The sequence below is a fragment of the Heterodontus francisci genome, chromosome 4 (genome assembly GCF_036365525.1).
Source record: "Heterodontus francisci isolate sHetFra1 chromosome 4, sHetFra1.hap1, whole genome shotgun sequence".
In the NCBI taxonomy this organism is placed as follows: domain Eukaryota; kingdom Metazoa; phylum Chordata; class Chondrichthyes; order Heterodontiformes; family Heterodontidae; genus Heterodontus; species Heterodontus francisci.
Genome location: NC_090374.1, coordinates 111,716,607 through 111,738,422, shown reverse-complemented (window position 1 = coordinate 111,738,422; position 21,816 = coordinate 111,716,607). Strand labels below are relative to the sequence as shown.

General features: G+C 43.4%; 1 protein-coding gene across 2 annotated transcripts in view; it reads left to right on the top strand.

The window, feature by feature from the left end:
- Positions 1–21,816, top strand: part of LOC137369196 (guanine nucleotide-binding protein G(q) subunit alpha-like) — a 266,092-nt gene that overhangs the window by 97,864 nt on the left and 146,412 nt on the right. For both annotated transcript variants that reach the window (XM_068029997.1, XM_068029996.1), the window contains exon 2: positions 14,895–15,079. In XM_068029997.1, the coding sequence (XP_067886098.1) occupies positions 14,933–15,079 (147 nt within the window). In that variant the 5' untranslated portion in view covers positions 14,895–14,932. The remainder of the gene's footprint in view (positions 1–14,894; positions 15,080–21,816) is intronic.

The window sequence follows — 21,816 nt, the reverse complement described above, 5'->3', positions numbered from 1 at the left end:
CGGTGATGGGGTGGAGGGCAGGAGAGATTAAATGACAAAAGGTTTCACAGTGCAAGGCCAAAGGGAGTGGTAATGGGACAAGTGAAGAAACCAAAGATGTGTCTCGAGGAGGTGTGAATGGCAGGGCAGCAATTGTCCAAACGCAAAGTAATAAAGAAATGAGAGGGGGAAAAGACCCCAAAAGTTTTGCGTTTGTATTAGTTTTTAATTCACTGTCACTTTTCTTCCAGAATGCCCACCTTGAAGTTCTGCTCTTCTGTCTGGGATTTCTGTTTGTCTCTTATACCTTGTTCACTCTCATTGTTTTCTATTTTTCATTTTGTTTTTGATCAGAAGTCTACCAAAAATCCCTTTCACAGCCAGGTCTCCTTCCTCAGCAACCTATACCATGTGGATTCCAACTGAAATTCCACACTTTGTGTTTCAGATCCACCCATGATTGCATATATCTCCGAGACATTCAGTGTTCCTTGAACCGCTGTTCTCACCACATCCTGAGATCCACACTTAATGCCATGCGCGGTCACATCCACACTCTTGACTTCTCTCTGTTAAGCAGCACCGACTTACACTATCTCCAAGCTGTCATCGTCCAGTTTCATTTCATCCTTCGCCTCACTTGCTGCTTTACCAAAAAACCTTTTATCTTCCTTTCAGATGTGCAAGATTGCTAGCTTCAACAACTCATGGGTACCAGCATGCCTTCAGAACCTTCTGCCCTTTCACTTGTCTCTGACCGCATCTGTTCTTTGAATCTCACTCCTTGTCGTGTATTCACAATACCCTCTGACCTTCCACTGTCTGACTCTGAATGATCTGCTGTAAGCAAAGGCCTCCGCTTCATCCCCACCTCAATGAATTTTGAGCCCGGCATAGCACTGAGTTCTTTGTCTTTCTGTTTTGCCTCTGCACCGACTGCTTTGGCCAGGTGCCTTCTTCCCACACAGCAGACCTTTTTACCGGTCTTCAGTATTCTCCTTCTGCCTGGCCCCTTCCCTCTAACCTCTTACTGTGTCTCGATCTTTTAATTGAGAACAGCTGGCTCGATATTGGCCGTCTCAAATTTTTGCCCCCCTCACTCTAACCTGTCACCCTCTGAACTTGGAGCACTGTGTTCTCAGGTCCAGCCCTAACATGAAACATGAAACCTGCTGACAAGGATGTTGCTGTTGTCTGACATGCTGACTTCTACCTAGCAGAGGCCGAACACCAACTCTCTGACACTTCCTCCTACCTCCTGGAACATGACCCCACTGCTAAATATCAAGACATTGTTTCCAGGACTCATCTCCTCTGGAGATCTTCCCTCCACGGCCTCCAACCACATAGACCCCAACCCCGTACAGCCCGCTTCTGCATCCTTCCCAAGATCTACAAATAGGACAGGCCTGGCGGACCCATCGTTTCAGCCTGTTTCTGCCTCACTGAACTGATTTCCTCCTGTCTCGACTCCTTTTTTTCTCTCCTTATCCAGTCTCTTCCCATCTACATCCGTGACTCTTCCGAGGCCCTCCATCACTTCCAACAGTTTCCTGGCCCTAACCGTCTCCTTTACAGCATAGATGTCCAATCCCTTTACACCTCCCTCCCCCACCGGGGCGGTCTGAAAGCTCTCCGACTCTTGAAGGGAGGCTTAACCAGACCCCATCCACCACCACCCTCGGCCACCTTGCTGAACTTGTTCTCATATTGAACGACTTCTCCTTGAACCCCACTCACTTCCTCCAAATCAAAGGTGTTGCTATAGGTACTCGCATGGGTCCTAGTTATGCCTGTCTTTTGTGTGATATGTGGAACATTCTTTGTTCCAATCCTACTCAGGTCACCTCCTTCACCTCTTTCTAGTACATTGATGACTACATCGGAGCTGTTTCTTTCTCTCTCTCTGAACTGGAAAATTTCATTTGACTTTCCAATTTCCACCCTTTCTCTCACCTTCACATTGTTCCTTCACTGACTCTTACCTTCACTTCCTTCATTTCTCTTTCTCCATTTCTGGAGATAGTCTATCAACCAATATTCGCTATAAGCCCACTGATTTTCACAGCTGCCATGACTACACTTCCTCACACCCTACTTCCTATAAGGACTCCATTCCGTTCTCCGAGTTTCTCCGTCTTTGTCGCATCTGTTCGGATGATGCAACCTTCCGTACTAGTGCTTCCAATATGGCTTCCTTTTTCCTCCATTGAGGAATCCTCCTCACGGTGGTTGACGGGGCCCTCCACTATGTCTATTTCAAGAACTTCTGCTCTCACCCTTTCCCCTCCCTCCCCGAACCATGATAGGGTACCCCTTGTCCTCACCTTCCACCTCTCCAGCCTCTGTATTCAACGGATTATCCTCCTCCAATTCCAGCACCTCCAGCATGTTGCCACCACCAAACACATCTTTCCCCTCCCCTTTTACAGCATTCAGAAGGGATGATTAACCTCCGCAATACCCTGGTTCACTCCTATTCTTACGGCTCCTTTCCATGCAAACGCTGGAGATGCAACACCTGCCTTTTTACCTTCTCACAGTCCCAGGCCCCAAACACTCCTTCCAGGTGAAACAGCGAGTTGCTCGTACTTTCAATTTACTGTACTGCACTTGCTGCTCATGATATGGTCTCCTTTGCACTGGGGAATCCAAATGCAGAATGGATGACAGCTTTGCAAAACACCTTCCTTCACTCCGCAAGCTTGACCGCGAGCTTTTATTTTAATTCTTCACCTTCCACTCACTCAGATCCTTCTGTCTTTGACCAGCAACAGTATTCCAATGAAGCTCAATGCAAGCTCGAGGAACAGGACCTCATCTTTTGATTGGGCACATTACAGCCTTCTGGATTCAACATTGAGTTCAACAGTTTTAGATCATAATCTCTGTCCCTATTTTGATTTTTTGCTGGTTTGGCTTGTTTCTCAATTGGCCATGGTAAATTGCCCCTAGTGTAGGTAGGTGGTAGGAGAATTGAGGGAAGGTGGAGATGTGGTAGGGAATATGGGATTAATGTAGGATTAGTATAAATGGGTGGTTGTTGGTTGGCACAGACTTGGTGGGCCGAAGGGCCTGCTTCAGTGCTGTATCTCTCTATGACTATTTCTTTCTGAATTGCTTGGCGTTCGGACATCTGCTATTCTGCCATTCACATCACATCCGTACACATCTTTTGTTTCTTTACTTGTCCCATTACCACACCCTTTGGCTTATCACCATAAAACCTGTTGTCACTTAATAGGGAAATATAGGGACAGGTGGGGATGTGGTAGGGATATGGGATTAGTGTAGGATTAGTATAAATGGGTGGTTGATGGTCGGCACAGACTCGGTGGGCCAAAGGGCCTGTTTCAGTGCTGTATCTCTAAACTAAACTTAATCTCTCTTACCCTCCACCCTATCATAGACCTTCCCTTTTGTTTTTCCCATCTTTCCCCCCCCCCCCCCCCCCTTTCATTTGCTGAAAACCCATTGCATTTCTAACTTTTCTCAGTTCTGATGATAAGTACAGACCCTGAAACATTAACCCTGTTTCTCTTTCCACAGTTGCTGCCAGACCTGCTGAGTATTTCCAGCATTTTCATTTTTTATTTCAGATTTACAGAATCCACAATATTTTGCTTTTCTATTAGAGATGGGGCACTGATTTGTTAGGAATGAAGGGTCAAGGGTGGGTTTTCTTAGGAGATGGCTGATGACAGCAGATTTGAAAGGGACCAGGATAGTATCTGAGGAGAGGGAGGCATTTACAGTATCAGTTGGCGTGGAGGCCAGGTAAGGAAATTGGATTCATGGGAATAGGGTTAATGGCGCAGTCTCAAAGATGAGATGAACTCGGGGAGGACATGAATGTAGATATGGGATAACTTAAATATATGGGTTCAGGGCCAAGGTGCAGGAGAGTCTACCGTGTTGGTGGACACAGAGAAGGTGGAAAGCAGCAGAGGCAGCTGACTGGATCCTGATTGCAAAGAAGTTCATGCGATTAGCGCAAACTATGTTGAAGGTAAAGATGGAAGAAGTAGGGAGAAGGGTTTTCAAGAGATGACTGGCAAAGCAGGAATAAAGGACTTGCCAGAAAAATCTTTGAGCATTTTTGTTCGAGGAGAAAGATACCTGAAAGCATTTGTGGTCCAGCCAGATTTGCCAATGAATGGCTGAGTCAGCTATATGCCACATAGATTAAGTACCTGTCTTTTTGACTTCAGGGAGTGAAAATGTCGTGTGAAAATGGGGTGAACAAACACAATGGGAGAATAAAGATTTTACTGGGGATGAAGGCATTCAAAGTTGAGGAGGAGTGTTTTGTGCAACTCGATGGCCCTCCATTCTGCAACCAAAGTCAAGGTGATTGGCAGCTTGAAAGTGCAATTGTAAGTGACTTGGGGAGAGTTTTGTTTCCCAGGGCAAATGCAGAGGGAGTGGAATGGTGAGGAATACAAGAAATTGGTCAGAGACTGCTGTTTTTATAATTAAGACCAAGGGAATGGACTGGTTACATGAGATGGCAAGATTGAGGGTTTGTCTGTGAATATGGATAAGACAGTTTATATGGAGTGAGGTGAAATAAGAGAACAGAGGGCAAGATGAGTTGAGATAGAGGTTTGAATTACTGAGATGGTGAGTTATTCATGCAGAGGCTGAGGGAAGAAAGGACAGCGAACACTTCAAAGAAAAGCTTGGGTGATGATGGAGAGCAGGGATTTTAAAGGAGATGCAGATGGGTGGAACACTTCGAAGTGCTTGAAGGAGGAGCAGGGGAAGAGGCTGAGGTATGATCTAGTGCTGAGGGCCATACTGCTACTATTGCGTTTTGGATGGGGCAGGTGGGTTGAGGGTATTCAGGTCAGAGGTTTCAATAAGGTGAAAGGTATCACTACTTGTGAACCAAGTTTCTGTCAAAGCCATCATGTCAATGCAGTCATCCACAATAAGGTTGTGAACGACAAGGGCACTGTTGGTAACTGAACAGACCTTCTGAATGGAGTTATGGGGAGGAATGATGATTGGTGTGATGGTCGAGTCTGAGAGAGACCTAATAGGTGGGAAGGGATCTGTACAATTCTAACAGGACTTGACAGGATAGATGCAGGAAGGATGTTCCCGATGGTGGGGGAGTCCAGAACCAGGGGTCATAGTCTAAGGATACGGGGTAAACCTTTCAGGACTGAGATGAGGAGAAATTTCTTCACCCAGAGAGTGGTGAGCCTGTGGAATTCGCTACCACAGAAAGCAGTTGAGGCCAAAACATTGAATGGTTTCAAGAAGGAGTAGATATAGCTCTTGGGTCTAAAGGGATCAAAGGGTATGGGGCGAAAGCCGGAACAGGCTACTGAGTTGGATAATCAGCCATGATCATAATGAATGGCGGAGCAGTCTCGAAGGGCCAAATGGCCTACTCCTGCTCCTATTTTCTATGTTTCTATGGATCGAGGTTGGTAAGATCAGCCCCAAATCGGCATGCAGGCTGGGAAAGTTGGCAGAAGAGGCTGCTAGGGCAGTTAGGGTTGCTGCTCATGAGGAGGCAGCAACCAGTGTTTTATGACCTTTTGGAAAATGCTGAGAGGTTGCTGTGTACTTGCCAAGAGGGATTCAAGCCGAGCACAGGGACAGGAGCGCAGGAAAGCAGGATGATTTACAATGCATCAGAAACTGCTCTGAGCGGTGCGATGAGCATTTCCTGAAACTGTCTGGGATTCAAACATTGACACTGTGCTAAGATCATTCTATTATGCACCTCCTCTGGCTCTGGGAGATATTTCTGTGACATTATCTGATTGCTGCATGGAAATAGAAATCCTTGAAACAGTTAAGGCTGTTATGATCAGATGAGGTGTTGTCGAAGGGCTCCCCTCTTTTCCCACTCTTTGTTTGACCACAACAGGTGGATGGATGTACTTACCAAGAGTTTGGTTAAGAAAGTAAAGGCCCATGGGATCCAGGGTAATTTGGCAAATTGGATTCAAAATTGGCTTAGTGGCAGGAGGCAGAGGGTGATGGTAGAGGGTTGTTTCTGCGAGTGGAAGCTTGTGACCAGTGGGGTACTGCAGGGATCGGTGCTGGGACCCTTACTGTTTGTAGTGTACATTAATAATTTAGACATGAATATAAGAGGTATGATCAGTAAGTTCGCAGACGACATGAAAATTGGTGGTGTCGTCAATAGTGAGGAGGAAAGCCTTAGACTACAGGACGATATAGATGAGCTGGTAAGATCGGCGGAGCAGTGGCAAATGGAGTTTAATTTTGAGAAGTGTGAGGTGATGCACTTTGGGAGGTCTAACAAAGCAATGGAATATACAATGGGTGGTAGGACCCGAGGGAGTACAGAGGGTCAGAGGGACCTTGGGGTGCTTGTCTATAGATCACTGAAGGCAGCAGCACAGGTAGATAAGGTGGTTCGGAAGGCTTATGGGATACTTGCCTTTATTAGCCGAGGCATAGAATATAAGAGTAGGGGTGTTATGATGGAGCTGTATAAAATGCTGGTTCGGCCACAGTTGGAGTACTGTGTACAGTTCTGGTCGCCACACTATAGGAAGGATGTGATTGCAATGGAGAGGGTACAGAGGAGATTTAGCAGGATGTTGCCTGGGCTGCAGCATTTCAGTTATGAAAACCGAATAGATAGACTGGGGTTGTTTTCCTTTGAGCGGAGAAGGCTGAGGGGAGACCTGATTGAGGTATACAGAATTATGAGGGGCATTGATAGGATAGATAGGAAGAAACTTTGTCCCTTAGCGGAGAGGTCAATAACTAGGGGGCATAGATTTAAGGTAAGGGGCAGGAGCTTTAGAGGGGAGTTGAGGAGGAATTTTTTCACCCAGAGGGTGGTTGGAATCTGGAATCACACTGACTGAATGAGTGGTAGAGGCAGGAACACTCATGACATTCAAGAAATATTTAGATGAGCACTTGAAAAGCCATAACATACAAGGCTACGGGCCAAGTGCGGGGAAATGGAATTAGTTAGGACAGGTGCTTGATGATCGGCATAGACTTGTTGGGCCGAAGGGCCTGTTTCTGTGCTGTAAAACTCTGACTCTATGAATTCAGTGAGTGTTTAACTGCTTACGCAGCGTGATCATAAAAAGGACCAACTGGACAGGTTTGACAGGTTTTCTTGAGTTTAACAAAGGAAGAGGTTAGTTTTATTGTACCTAAACTCATCTAAGGAAAATAATAAAGGCACCAGCTTTCTCCTCCCTCTCTTCTCTCTCTCTCTCTCTCTCTCTCTCTCTCTCTCTCTCTCTCTCTCTCTCTCTCTCTCTCTCTCTCTCTCTCTCTCTCTCTCTCTCTCTCTCTCTCAAACGCACTCACACACACACACACAAAGGTTACAGAGTGGGGGCAGATAGTTTGGTCAAAGAGAAATAAAATGGGTATATAGTCTGTGGAGGTTGGTGACTTGGCTGGCTTCAGGCTGAATTCGATGGTCGCATGACTTTCCTTTGGAGGTCCTGAGGCTTCTGATTTCAAGATGTGGATGGCTGATGGTTCTTCTGGAAACACCAATGCGCTGATTTCCTTCATGGAGTCTCTGGCTGCAGCAGAGATATGCCTTGATCACAGTTAACAGGCATGGTTCGAAGTTTGCAAGGTGGATTGGGGAGAGAGAGAGGAAGGAGGGACCCCACTTGTTTCTTCCCTTGTCGGTGTATAGCTGCTTGTCTTGTTGCTGCAGAGAAAACATCAGCTTAATCAAACAGGTAGTGAGCCTGCCACATGTCTGTCACCCAGTGCTTCAAGTATGTTGGTTACCAGTGTGCATTCCCTGTTGCAACTTAATCAGTCCATGTTGAGGAATTCCCTTCTCACAACCATGGTCCCATTGTTCGTGATTGGGTTTGAATGGCTCGTCACCACCAGTTGACTATTCACGTAATGGCCTTGATGCCTTGGCTAATGGCAACAGGATAGGTAGTTCGCTCAGATTCCCCAGGTCATTGTTCTTGATGGGTCTGTGCAGACGATTCATCTCCACCTCAATGCATTGGAATGTGGAGTATAGTGATGCAAATTGGGGTGGCCATCTTTAGCTGCTACTACAGTCACCTTTTATCTGTTTCTTTTTTAAAATTCAATTCAGATTTCCAGCCGCTGGATTAAAAATCATCATTCAATATAGCCTGTTTTCGTGACAAAGTCGCATAATTCTTACATGGCTGAAGGCAGAGGCAAACATTTTAAACTTACATCAGTTTTATCCCCCAGTTTTTGAAGCCAGTTGGATTGAACGCTGCCATTGTCTTGGGGAGTACAAAGTACTGTTTCTTGGAAAAGTTGGGGGGAAGAGTGTGAATAGGACATAAACCTCCAAAGCAGGCCTAGCCAAAAAACAAGTTGGGAACCTCCGCTCCAGGTGCATACTTTTATCCCTCTGATCTTTGGTGCTAAGTTCTGGTTTAAGAGGAAGCTCTTGTTGATAATTTTGTTTTTCTTTAGCTGTTGAGCTTCTCCAGAATCGGAAACTGTGATATAACCCAATTTGGGAGCATGTTTGCATTGTTTGACTTAATTGCTTAATTAATTTTTGCTTCCGTTATACACTTGGCTGGAGGATTCTGATAATGTATTGTGCATGATAGTTAGGTGTCTTTCTGATTAACAGTCCATGGCTTTCTTTGGAAGTTGGGGGCAAGATAGAAAAGACCAGGAATATCTTGCAGTCAGCTGGGCTCGGAACAGTGTGGGGAGAAATGGGTGAGACCATTTTCCTCCTCTGCTACATATAGTACTGTTTTTCTTCCCTACCGCATATTGTCTTGTGAGTGGATTGAAAACTGCCTCCCTGGAATCCGAAGACGACTCGAGCTAACTGTCCGGAGGTGTGTGTGTATGCCCCAGTCAGTGCGATTGCTGATTTTGAATTTTTATTCCCCTTTCTATTGCAGAAAATACGGAAGTATGGGATTGAAGGTGATTTAGAGCTTTGGATCAGAAATTGGCTGGTTGATGGCAAATGTTGATCCTGGAGTTTAGTTACTAGTGGTGTACCGCAAGGATCTGTTTTGGGGCCACTGCTGTTTGTCATTTTTATAAATGACCTGGATGAGGGTGTAGAAGGGTGGGTTAGTAAATTTGCGGATGACACGAAGGTCGGTGGAGTTGTGGATAGTGCCGAAGGATGTTGTAGGTTACAGAGGGACATAGGCTGCAGAGCTGGGCTGAGAGATGGCAAATGGAGTTTAATGCGGAAAAGTGTGAGGTGATTCACTTTGGAAGGAGTAACAGGAATGCAGAGTACTGGGCTAATGGGAAGATTCTTGGTAGTGTAGATGAGCAGAGAGATCTTGGTGTCCAGGTACATAACCTGGGTGGCAACTTTCAGGGATTTAATAGGGGTGTTAAGAAGGCATATGGTGTGTTAGCTTTTATTAGTAGGGGGATCGAGTTTCGGAGCCACGAGGTCATGCTGCAGCTGTACAAAACTCTGGTGCGACCGCACCTGGAGTATTGCGTGCAGTTCTGGTCACCGCATTATAGGAAGGATGTGGAAGCTTTGGAAAGGGTGCAGAGGAGATTTACTTGGATGTTGCCTGGTATGGAGGGAAGGTCTTACTAGGAAAGGCTGAGGGACTTGAGGTTTTATTTCGTTAGAGAGAAGGAGGAGGAGAGGTGACTTAATAGAGACATATAAGATAATCAGAGGGTTAGATAGGGTAGATAGTGAGAGTCTTTTTCCTCGGATGGTGATGGTAAACACGAGGGGACATAGCTTTAAGTTGAGGGGTGATAGATATAGGACAGATGTCAGAGGTAGTTTCTTTACTCAGAGAGTAGTAGGGGCGTGGAACGCCCTGCCTGCAACAGTAGTAGACTCGCCAACTTTAAGGGCATTTAAGTGGTCATTGGATAGACATATGGATGAAAATGGAATAGTGTAGGTCAGATGGTTTCACAGGTCGGTGCAACATCGAGGGCCGAAGGGCCTGTACTGCGCTGTAATGTTCTATGTTCTGCTTCTTCGCCATATTGGAGTGTTTCCTGGTCTCCACCTAACAATTTAAGTTTCCTTAATGCGGAATTAAAAAGTTGCGTTCACTGCAACATTTTTATGCACACGACTTAGGAATTGTTTTAAGGATATTGAATTAAATACAATTCTTTGTATTTGAATATAATATCTCTGCAGAGAGATTATTGGAGAGCATTGACAATTAAGCCTGAACTGCATTGCTTATCTCAGGATTATAATTCCTCACTAATGAGGTTTTTAGTTTTTAATTTTATAATACTGAAATGTGTTATGATTGAGGTGGGAGGAGTGCACTGTCTTTCCTCGTTCCACTTCTCCACAGATCACAAAATATACTTAAATGTTTACCCAGTTACCAATACGGTCAATGATAGACTCTACTCTTTATTCCAGAATAAAATAAACCAACCAGGTTTCTTCAACAAAAAATAAAATTACCAGTTTATTATAAAACAAGGCATAACCAGTAATGCAGCAAAGCATTAACACACAGAGTGAAATATGAAAATTCCCTTTTACCTTAGCCCTCGCACGCACCCACCCACCCATCCTGGTTAACCAAAAAATAGAGATTTTCCCTTTCGAGCTCTGATACAAAAAAAAAGAAAAAAAGAATCCTTTGGCCAAATACTTGTTAATTCTTGAAGGAAAGAAGATATGGAAAGATGTCAGCTGTCCCTGTTTGCATCCCAAATGTGCATAGGTGGCTGTCACTGGGATCTTTTCTCGAACAGTTCTTTTCAGGCAATGTTGAAGACAGTTTGGCAGGCTTTCCAAGCGAAATGCAGCATAAGTTTCTCTATTTCTTACACTTGATTCTCACGACCCTCAAAGAGATGGAAGAGGGTGCTGATGGTGACTGCTCTCTTGCCTTCACAACAGTTCACACCCCAACACACTGTCCAAAGCAAAACCAAATACAATATCTCGAGCCAGGCCTCCTGACCGCTATAAATCTTTACCTGTCACTTCTATGTAAACACCACCTCCAAGTCAAAAATCCCCTCCTGGGTATTAATCTGAGGACAGGTGGCTTCAGGTAGATGTTTTCAAACAAGACCGCTTGGTGTCCTTTTAATGACCCCAGTGGGAAAAAAAACCCATGTAATTCTTTTCAGTTTTCCCAAATAAAACAATGTCCAGAATTCGAAAACGCATGAGAGCTCAAAAGAAATACTTAACACAAAGTGGAGACGCACCGTCATAACAAATTTAATACCTGCATTATAGACATACAAAATCCTTTTTTTTTTGATTAGTTGCTGTGATGTGGGTGTTGCTGGCTGGACCAGCATTTATTGCCCATTCCTAATTGCCCTTGAGAAGGTGGTGGTGAGCTGCCGCCTTGAACTGCTGCAGTCCATGTGGGGTAAGTAAACCTACTGTGCTGTTAAGAAGGGAGTTCCAGGATTTTGACCCTGCGACAGTGAAGTAATGGCGAGGTAGTTCCAAGTCAGGGTGGTGTGTGGCTTGGAGGGGAACTTGCAGGTGGTGGTGTTCCCATGCATCTGCTGTCCTTGTCCTTCTAGGTGGTAGAGGCCGTGGGTTTGGAAGGTGCTTTCTAAGGAGCCTTGGTTTGTTGCTGCAGTGCAACTTGTAGATGGTGCACATTGCTGCAACTGTGCATCGGTAGTGGAGAGTGTGAATGGCACCCCATTCACAAACATGAATGGCACCCCATTCACAAACAATCAAGTAGGCTGCTTTGTCCTGGATGGTGTTGAGCTTCTTGAGTGTTGGAGCTGCACCCATTGAGGCAAGTGGAGAGTATTCCATCACACTCCTGACTTGTGCCCTGTAGATGGTAGACAAGCTTTGGGGAGTCAGGAGATGAGTTACTCGCTGCAGGATTTCTAGCCTCTGATCTGCTCTTGTAGCCACAGTGTTTATATGGCTACTCCAGTTCAGTTTGTGGTCAATGGTAACCCCCAGGATGTTGTTAGGGGATTCAGCAATTGTAATGCCATTGAATGTCAAGGGGAGGTGGTTAGATTCTCTCTTGTTGGAGATGGTCATTGCCTGGCAATTGTGTGGTGTGAATGTTACTTGCCACTTATCAGCTGAAGCCTGGATATTGTCCAGGTCTTGCTGCATCTGTACACAGGCTGCTTCATTATTTGAGGAGTCGTGAATGGTGCTGAACATTGTGCAAACATCAGTGAACATCCCCATTTCTGACCTTATAATGGAAGGAAGGTCATTGATGAAGCAGCTGAAGATGGTTGGGCCTAAGACACTGCCATGAGGAACTCCTGCAGTGTTGTCCTGGAGTGGAGATAATTTACCTCCAACAACCACAACCATCTTCCTTTGTGCTAGGTACGACTCCAACCAGCAGAAGGTTTTCCCTCGATTCCCATTGACTCCAGTTTTGCTAGGGCTCCTTGATGCCATACTCGATCAAATGCTGTCTTGATGTCAAAGGCAGTCACTCTCACTTCACCTCTGGAGTTCAGTTGTTTTGTCCATGTTTGAACCAAGGCTTTAATGAGGTCAGGCACTGAGTGGCCCTGGCGGAACCCAAACTGAGCGTCACTGAACCGGTTATTGCTAAACAAGTGCCGCTTGATAGAACTGTCGACGCACCTTTGATCACTTTGCTGATGATCGAGTTGACTGCTGGGGTGTTAATTGGCCGGGTTGAACTTGCCCTGCTTTTTGTGTACAGGACATACCTGGGCAATTTTCCACATTGCTGGGTAGATGCCAGTGTTGTAGCTGTACTGGAACAGCTTGGCTAGGGGCACAGCAAGTTTTGCAGCACAGGTCTTCAGTACTATTGCCGGAATGTTGTCGGGGTCCAAAATCTTTGCAGTTTCCGGTGCATTCCGTCTTTTCTTGATATCACGCAGAGTGAATCGAAATGGCTGAACACTGGCATCTGTGATGCTGGGGACTTCAGGAGGAGGCCGAGATGGATCATCAACTCGACACTTCTGGCTGAAGATTGTTGCAAATGCTTCAGCCTTTTCTTTGTAAACAGATGTGCTGGGCATCCCCTTCATTGAGGATGGGGATATTTATGCAGCCACCTCTTAGAGTTAGTTGTTCAATTGCCCACCACCATTCACGGCTGAATATGGCAGGACTGCAGAGCTTAGATCTGATCCATTGGTTATGGAATCGCTTAGCTCTGTCTATTGCATGTTGCTTACACTGTTTAGCACGCAAGTAGTCCTGGGTTGTAGTTTCACCAGGTTGACACCTCATTTTGAGGTATGCCTGGTGCTGCTCCTGGCATGCCCTCCTGTACTCTTCATTGAACCAGGGTTGGTCACCCAGCTTGATGGTAATGGTAGAGTGGGGGATATGCCGGGCCATGAGGTTACAGCTTGTTGTTGAGTACAATACTGCTGCTGCTAATGACCCACAGGGCCTCATAGATGCAGAGTTTTGCATTACTAGATCTGTTCGAAGTCTATCCCATTTAGCACGGTGGTAGTGCCACACAACACGATGGAGGGTATCCTCAATGTGAAGATGGGACTTCGTCACCACAAGGACTGTGCGGTGGTCACTCCTGCCAATACTGTAATGGACAGATGCATCTGCGGCAGGCAGAGTGGTGAGGATGAGGTCAAGTATATTTTTCCCACTTGTTGGTTCCCTCACCACCGCAGACCCAGTCTAGCAGATATATCCATTAGGACTTGGTCAGTAGTGGTGCTACCGAGCCACTCTTGGTGATAGACATTGAGGTTCCCCACCCAGGGTACATTCTGTGCCCTCGCCACCCTCAGTACTTCCTCCAAGTGCTGTTCAACATGGAGGAGTACTGATTCATCAACTGAGGGGGGTGGGGGGGGTGCGGTAGGTGCTAATCGGCAGGAGGTTTCCTTGCCCATGTTTGTCCTGATGCAATGAGATCTCATGGGGTCTGGAGTGGATGTTGAGGACTTCAAGGGCAACTCCCTCCCAACTGTATACCACTGTGTCGTCGCCTATGCTGGGTCTGTCCTGATGGTGGAACAGGGCATACCGGGGGATGGTGATGACAGTGTCTGGGACATTGTCTGTCAGCTATGATTCCGTGAGTATGACTATGTCAGGCTGTTGCTTGACTAGTCTGTGGGACAGCTCTCCCCATTTTGGCACAAGCCCCCAGATGTTAGTAGGGAGGACTTTGCAGGCTCGACAGGGCTGGCTTTGCCGTTGTTGTTTCCAGTGCCTAGGTCGATGCCGGGTGATCCATCCGGTTTCATTCCTTATTGACTTTGGAGCGGTTAGATACAACTGAGTGGCTTTTTCGGCCATTTCAGAGGGCATGTAAGTGTCAACCACATTGCTGTGGGTCTGGAGTCACATGTAGGCCAGACCAGGTAAGGACAGCAGATTTCGTTCCCAGCAGATGAGTTTTTGCAACATTCGCCATCATTAGATTAGCTTTTTAATTCCAGATTTTTATTAATTGAATTCAGATTCCACCTTCTGCCGTGGTGGGATTCGAACCCATGTCCCCAGAGCAATACCCTGGGTCTGTGGGTTACTAGTCCAGTGATAATACCACTCTGCCACCGCCTCCCCGATCTGGATGTATAGTTTGTGATTGTATACTAAAATGAAAGTATGCTAGAAATTTAGAGATTTCAACAATGTATTCATTTTAAGCAGTCATAACAATGGTGAGTGAAGTAAGCTCGTATATACGATACATGGGAAAATGATTAAACTCTTCGTACAAATTCATGTTGTGGAAAGTATTTTTGGCAGTCTGTCATTCAACAGCTCTAGGTAGTCTTAAAACACTTTTGAGATGGCCATGTTATTATCTGTTCACTTATTTTCTTAACTTATCTTCTAATTGGCATTAACCTTTTGATTTGCTTTGGTATAGTTGCTTTTTAAAAAATTTCTAATTCCTAGGAAGATTTGCTAAGTAAAAATAAATAAATAAAAATTATTGACCTTGTCCTGCTTTGGTTTGTTTTCTCAGGCACAGGAGAAAGTGGCAAGAGCACATTCATCAAACAGATGCGAATCATCCATGGTACAGGGTACTCCGATGAAGACAAACGAGGCTTCACAAAGCTGGTCTATCAGAATATCTTCACTGCCATGCAGTCTATGATCAGAGCAATGGATACACTTAAAATACAGTACAAATATGAGTACAATAAGGTAAGTTGTTACTACAGCAAATTTTACAGTCCTTACTGTTTTCAGGACCTGTTTCCAGATCCTTTTTGTTTTAAGATTTAACCAAGGCCAATATAAATCTATCATGTAAATTATGCACCAGACTTGTCCGTCCCAGACATTTGATAGCTTAACTCAGTTGTAATTTTAACCAAAATTATGACAACCTAAAAGTTTGGATAATTTTGTTTCTTGTCAATGGCTGCTGCTGTCGTTGTTCGTTGGTTCTGATTTTAAAATAAACACTGCTGGGCTAATTACTAATGATTCAACAACACAGTAAGTATGTGCCTATGGTAAACTTCAAAAACACATTTAAATTCACTTGATGCACTCTTAAGGCAAGTTTGTGCTGGAAGGTAAACTTGATTAACTTGGATTCATGCCCTTTAATTTTGTATTGAAAAATGCATGTTGCATTCACATTTTCCATTAAACTATGGCCAGCAGAAATTCTAAGTTCAGAACTTTGGCATATGGAATATGTCAGTGTGTGACTGTTGCTATTTACCACTGTAATTAAGTGTTTGCTGCATCATTATTTTACTAGATTGGGAATTTTTATCCTGGTCTGAAAATATATATCTGTGTTCTATTGGGTCAAACAAATAGTCATTAAAAAAAAAGCATAGAGAGACTCTTGATTATTCTGCTGGTGTATGCTTTGCAATTGACTTTCAATACATAACAGCAGTATTCATTTGATCCAGTGTATTCTGACTGCATCAAATTTCTGTTAAGAGCACATGCATTAATTTCAGGGAAGAAACTTCTAAACTGTTCATAGAATTATTGGTGTTAAAAGTAAAGTCAGAAGTAATTGCTACCACCTTTTGTTGGATGCACTGTATTATAGAACTGTATTTACGTTCAGTAATTTCTTTGTTCTCACTTTTTACAACCAGTAACATTATGAGGCTGTGTTAATGTTCAAATACGAAAATCCTTCTCTTCTATTATTCTCTACCTCATACTTAAATCTAGCTTCCTCTTAAATACATCAGTGCTATTTGCCTCAACTACTCCATGTTGTAGCAAGTTCTACATTCTAACCATTCTCTGTGTAAATAAGGTTCTCCTGAATTTCTTATTGGGTATATTAGTAATTATGTTATGTTTATAACCCCTACTTTTGGACTCTCCAAAAGCGGAAACATCTCTCTGTAGACCCTATCAAACCCTTTCATTAGTTTTTAAAGACCTCGATAAGGTCACCTTTCAGCGTTCTTTTTTTAAAGAGAAAAGAGCCCCAGCCTGTTTGGTCGTCCCTGATGGTTATAGCTTCTCAGTTCTTGTATCATCATATAAATCGTTTTTGCACCTCCTCCAGTGTTTCTATATCCTTTTTGTTGTATAGAGAACAGAACTATGCACAATTCCCCAAGTGTGTGTACTGCTAAGTGTAATCAATCATCCTAAACTGTTGCAAGTGCTGTTAAATATCTATAGAATGTGAGGAAATTGGAAATATGAAGGTTTTATAAGTGAGATTTTCATTCTTTAGGTCACTTATTGTATGCAATATTTCGTACATTTGATGTAAATATAAAAGCTGATTTAAAAAATTTGTACAGTTAAATTCTTGTTTTTTGATAGTGATGTGATATACTTTGGCCTAAGTATTTTAAACTAAAACTAAACTGCTTATCTTTTTAAAATTCTGCAGTATCAGAATCCCTGTTTACAATTAGCCAGATTTTTAAAACTAAGGATATAAACTGCACTGATGTCGATGTAAACCTCTGGTTCAATGACTTAGCTGTTCAGAGACCTGATTCCAATATGGTGATTCTGACATGGTGATCCTGTTTATTAAAAGAAAGGCAAGTCTTTCAGACTTGTAGGGAAGGAATATTGGGAAAATGAGATGTAAGATTGAACCAGTTGGCAGTTAATGGACCATGTTGATGTCTGCATTGGCAGCCTTTAATGGTGCTGGGGGTAAGCAACCAGAAAATTGGTTACCTATAAGAATGCTTTTGTGTTATGAATCAAATAGTGTAAATCCAACCTTGTGCCTTGTCTTTGAAAATACAGTAGTTTGAAAATATCAGAATTGTGAATGGAATTAAACAGTAAGCAATCATTGGCGAACATCCCCACTTCTGACTTTATGATGGAGGGGAGGTCATTGATGAAGCAGCTGAAGATGGTTGGGCTGAGGATACTGCCTGGAGGAGCTCCTGCAGCGGTGTCCTGGCACTGAGATAATTGGCCTCCAGCAACCACAACTATCTTCCTTTGTGCTAGGTATGACTCCAACCAGTGGAGAGTTTCCCCCTGATTTCCATTGACTTCACTTTTACTCTGGCTCCTTAGTGCCACACTTGGTCAATTGCAGCCTTTATGTCAAGGGCAGTCACTCTTGCCTCCAATCTGGAATTCAGCACTTTTGTCCATATTTGGACCGAGGCTGTCGTGAGGTCGAGAGCACCGTGGTCCAAATATGGACAAAAGTGCTGAGTATTACTGAACAGGTAGTTGATGAGTAAGTGCTGCTTGATAGCACTGTCGGCAACACCTTCCATCACTTCAAAGTGGGCTAATGGGGCAGTAATGATCCAAATTGGATTTCTCTCTACTTTATTTGAACAGGACATACTTGGGCAATTTTCCATTTTGTCAAGTAGATGCCAGCGCTGTAGCTATACTAGATCAGCTTGGCCAGTGGCGCGGCTAGTTCTGGAGCACAAGTCTTCAGTACTACTGCTGGAATGTTGTTGGGGCCCATAGCCTTTGCAGTATCCAGTGCATTCAGCTGTTTCTTGATAACGTGGGATGGATTGAATTGGCTGAAGATTGGCATCTGTGATGGAGGTGACCAAGATGGATAATCCAGTTGGCACTTGTGGCTGAAGATGGTTGCAGACTCTTCAGCCTTGCCTTAAGCACTTGTTCTGGGCTCTGCCATTGTTGGGTATGGGTATGTTCATAGAGCCCCTTTGTCCAGTTAGTTATTTAATTGTCAACCAGCATTCATAACCTGCATGTGGCAGGACTGCAGAGCTTTACTCTGATCCATTGGTTGTGGGATCGCTTGGCTCTGTCTATAGCATGCAGCCTCCGCTATTTAGCATGCAAGAAGCCCTGTGTTGTAGCTTCGTCAGGTTGGCAACTCGTTTTCAGGTGATGCTGCTCCTGCATTCTCTTCTAATGGATTCCCAAAGAAGTCTGAAGAAAAGCAAGTATCAATACTAGCTGAATAAGGTGCCCTGTTGCTGCTTTAGCTATTATCAAATACATATTTACTTTATCACCTAATTTCATTCTATCTGCACAATTATAGTCCATTATCGAAATAGGGTAAGTAACTGAAGCTCTAATGTAGCAACACTATCAAACACAAAAGACAATTTTGAAGCGTTCAAGCAATCTTCCAAACTGTAGAGATGGGTCATTCTTCTTTTAAAGAGTCTGGATTGGGCAGAGTTGAAAGATATGTTCAAAGGTAATTGCATTTTCTTCCTCACCTAAACTTGACTACACTTGCATTTTCAGTGAAAGAAAAACTGTTATTTTGAAACAAGCAAAAACCAAACATAAAGCGCATTTTGGTAAAATGGAATATCTCAGGTAGAGCAGAGCTAAAACAGGACTCAATTGATGATTACCATAGGAATATTGGGGGGGGGGGGGGGGTGGGAAAGGCTATGAATATGGAGAGCTAAACTGGCAGCTGATTTTGATTTTAAACTTACCAGAGCAATGAATGTAAAAGAAATCCTGGAAATCTTTAAGCCTGCAAAATTGCAAACAATATGGGAATAATATATTCAACATAACTTAATCTAAACATTTTGTAGCACAACAATTAACACAAGTCGTCATAAATTTTAAGTTGGTGAAAAATAACTGCAGAATCATGGGAATGTCTCATTGACTGCTGCCATCACTGAATTGCTTCCTTTTGTTGAAGCAAACAAAGAATGTATATATAAGTTATGTGCCTTATAAAAATTATAAACCCTGTGTAGTCTGCAAAGAATTTTGGTATCAAGTAGGTTTTAACACTTGTCACAAACCAGCAAGAACTACTTTTGTCAACCAATTAAAATGGCTGTCTAATTCCATCAGCTCCTCATGCTCCTTAAAGATGTTGTACATGAATGAAGAGAAAATGTATGTTTCTTTTAAGGTACAGTTCTCTGTACTTAAAACATCAATTTATTTATAGATTATAGTCATGGATTGTGCCTCTACTGAGCACTGCTAAAACTATTCTTTAAAATGCTGGCACAGGTTAATTTTATTGAACAATTTTATCTCATGACCCTGTTTATTATGTCGCTTAGTTAAAATAAGTTTTTTCCTCTGCTCTTTCATGCGCTGTAAACAGCATTGCACTTCCATTGCCTTTCGTGTTGATGTAGGTGTTTACATTTTTACGTTTTTAAAAATTCAGTGTTCTGTGAATAATAATGCAAATTTCCTTTTATATAAATCAACATAAATATCCTAGCTGCTGTAATTCAGTTGTTGTAGTGGTGCTTAGAATCTGTGTAGTGGGGATGCTTGTAGTTTATTTTCTGTATATCACTGGTGCCTCTAATATATCTTGCACAGTAAAATTTGTTCCCATTCCCAAAATATTGGGAAGACTCTACATTTGTATCACCCTTTCATTTCTTCAGAATGTTCCAAAGTGCTTCAAAGCCAACTACGCATTCTTGAAGTAATCTGTTCAATTGCTAGGAAATGTGGCAATTAACTTGCATATAAACAAAAATGAAATATAGGACTAGGTAATCTGTTTTAGAGGTATTTATTGAGGGCTCAATTTTGACCTTGCTGTTCTTGGAATAGTGCGTTGAGGGTCTTTATTTTTGTATGCTCACCTAAGAAGGGAGATAGGGGTCTTGGCTTAACTTGGCATTTAAAAATGGTACTTTAACACTGCAGCACAGTCTCTGGAAGGGATCTTGAACCTATAACTTTATGATTCAGAGGCACAAGTTATAACGGTGCAAAGGCTGACACTTGGTTCTCATAATAAATGGTATCGAAAACAGTTTTAGAACCAAATTCACATGCTGCATTATTAACAAGTTGAATACTGCTTTATGTCTAATAAGATGCCTGGAACTTTCTGAAGAAAGAACCAGGAATGAAAAACACGTAAAGGTTTCATTGAGCACAAGACTCCTCCATTTGAAGTGATTGTAATTTCTTCAGAACCTATTACAGTAATTCTTAAAATAAACACTATAAATCATTATATAAATAGCACACGGGTATTTTTAAAGCATGCAATTATTTCAAGCATATCTATACGATTATAACAATGTATCACACGTTAGTTTCAATCCTTTGAGCAACATTTGTTGCTACATTTGGGGCGGCACAGTGGCGCAGTGGTTAGCACCGCAGCCTCACAGCTCCAGCGACCCGGGTTCAATTCTGGGTCCTGCCTGTGTGGAGTTTGCAAGTTCTCCCTGTATCTGCGTGGGTTTCCTCCGGGTGCTCCGGTTTCCTCCCACATGCCAGAGACTTGCAGGTTGATAGGTTAATTGGCCATTATAAATTGCCCCTAGTATAGGTAGGTGCTAGGGAAATATAGGGACAGGTGGGGCTGTGGTAGGAATATGGGATTAGTCTAGGATTAGTATAAATGGGTGGCTGATGGTCGGCACAGGCTCGGTGGGCCGAAGGGCCTGTTTCAGTGCTGTATCTCGAAACTAAACTAAAACTAAAACATTAACCAATTGTTTGCATAGTCTGGCATTTCCATGTTCTTTGGGGGTGGGGTGGAACTTGAAGCGAAACATATGCAGCTCCTTTTGAAGCACATGGTTAATTCAAGCTAATTTAAATTATAATTGGCCCTCTACATGTTTGCCTGTTGCAGTTTCAGTTGGAGTTTTAGTTTTCTGAGGGTCAGAGCGTGAGAAAAAGTATAATTGGTGTCTTCTGTTTAGATTGAGAAATTAACTTCAAAGGTGTGCTTGACAACAATATTAAGTTGTGACAGTTTTCCTGTAATTTATTTGGGAATATTATTGTCCCTTGAAGTGTTGCAGTTTCACCTGTAGATAGAAGTAGATGTCAGATTTTTGCATTGTTTAATATGACCACAGCTAGTCCATCCTAATGACATGTATGCTGATAATGTACCTTACTCCACAAAACTTCAGAAGTCTCCAGTGATTTTTAGAGATGCCTTTTTTTAAGTTAACTCTAAAAAGAACAAAGAACAGTACAGCACAGGAACAGGCCATTCGGCCCTCCAAGCCTGCCTAAACTAACACCTTCTGCACTTCCGGGGCCCATATCCCTCTATTCCCTTCCTATTCATGTATTTGTCAAGATGTCTCTTAAACGTCGCTATCGTATCTGCTTCCACCACCTCTCCTGGCAGCAAGTTCCAGGTACTCACCACCCTCTGTGTAAAAAAAAAAACTTGCCTCGCACATCCCCTCTAAACTTTGCCCCTCGCACCTTAAACCTATGTCCCCTAGTAACTGACTCTTCCACCCTGGGAAAAAGCTTCTGACTATCCACTCTGTCCATGCCGCTCATAACTTTGTAAACCTCTATCATGTCACCCCTCCACCTCCGTCGTTCCAATGAAAACAATCCGAGTTTTTCCAACCTCTCCTCATAGCTAATGCCCTCCAGACCAGGCACCATCCTGGTAAACCTCCTCTGTACCCTCTCCAAAGCCTCCACGTCCTTCTGGTAGTGTGGCGACCAGAATTGCACGCAATATTCTAAGTGTGGCC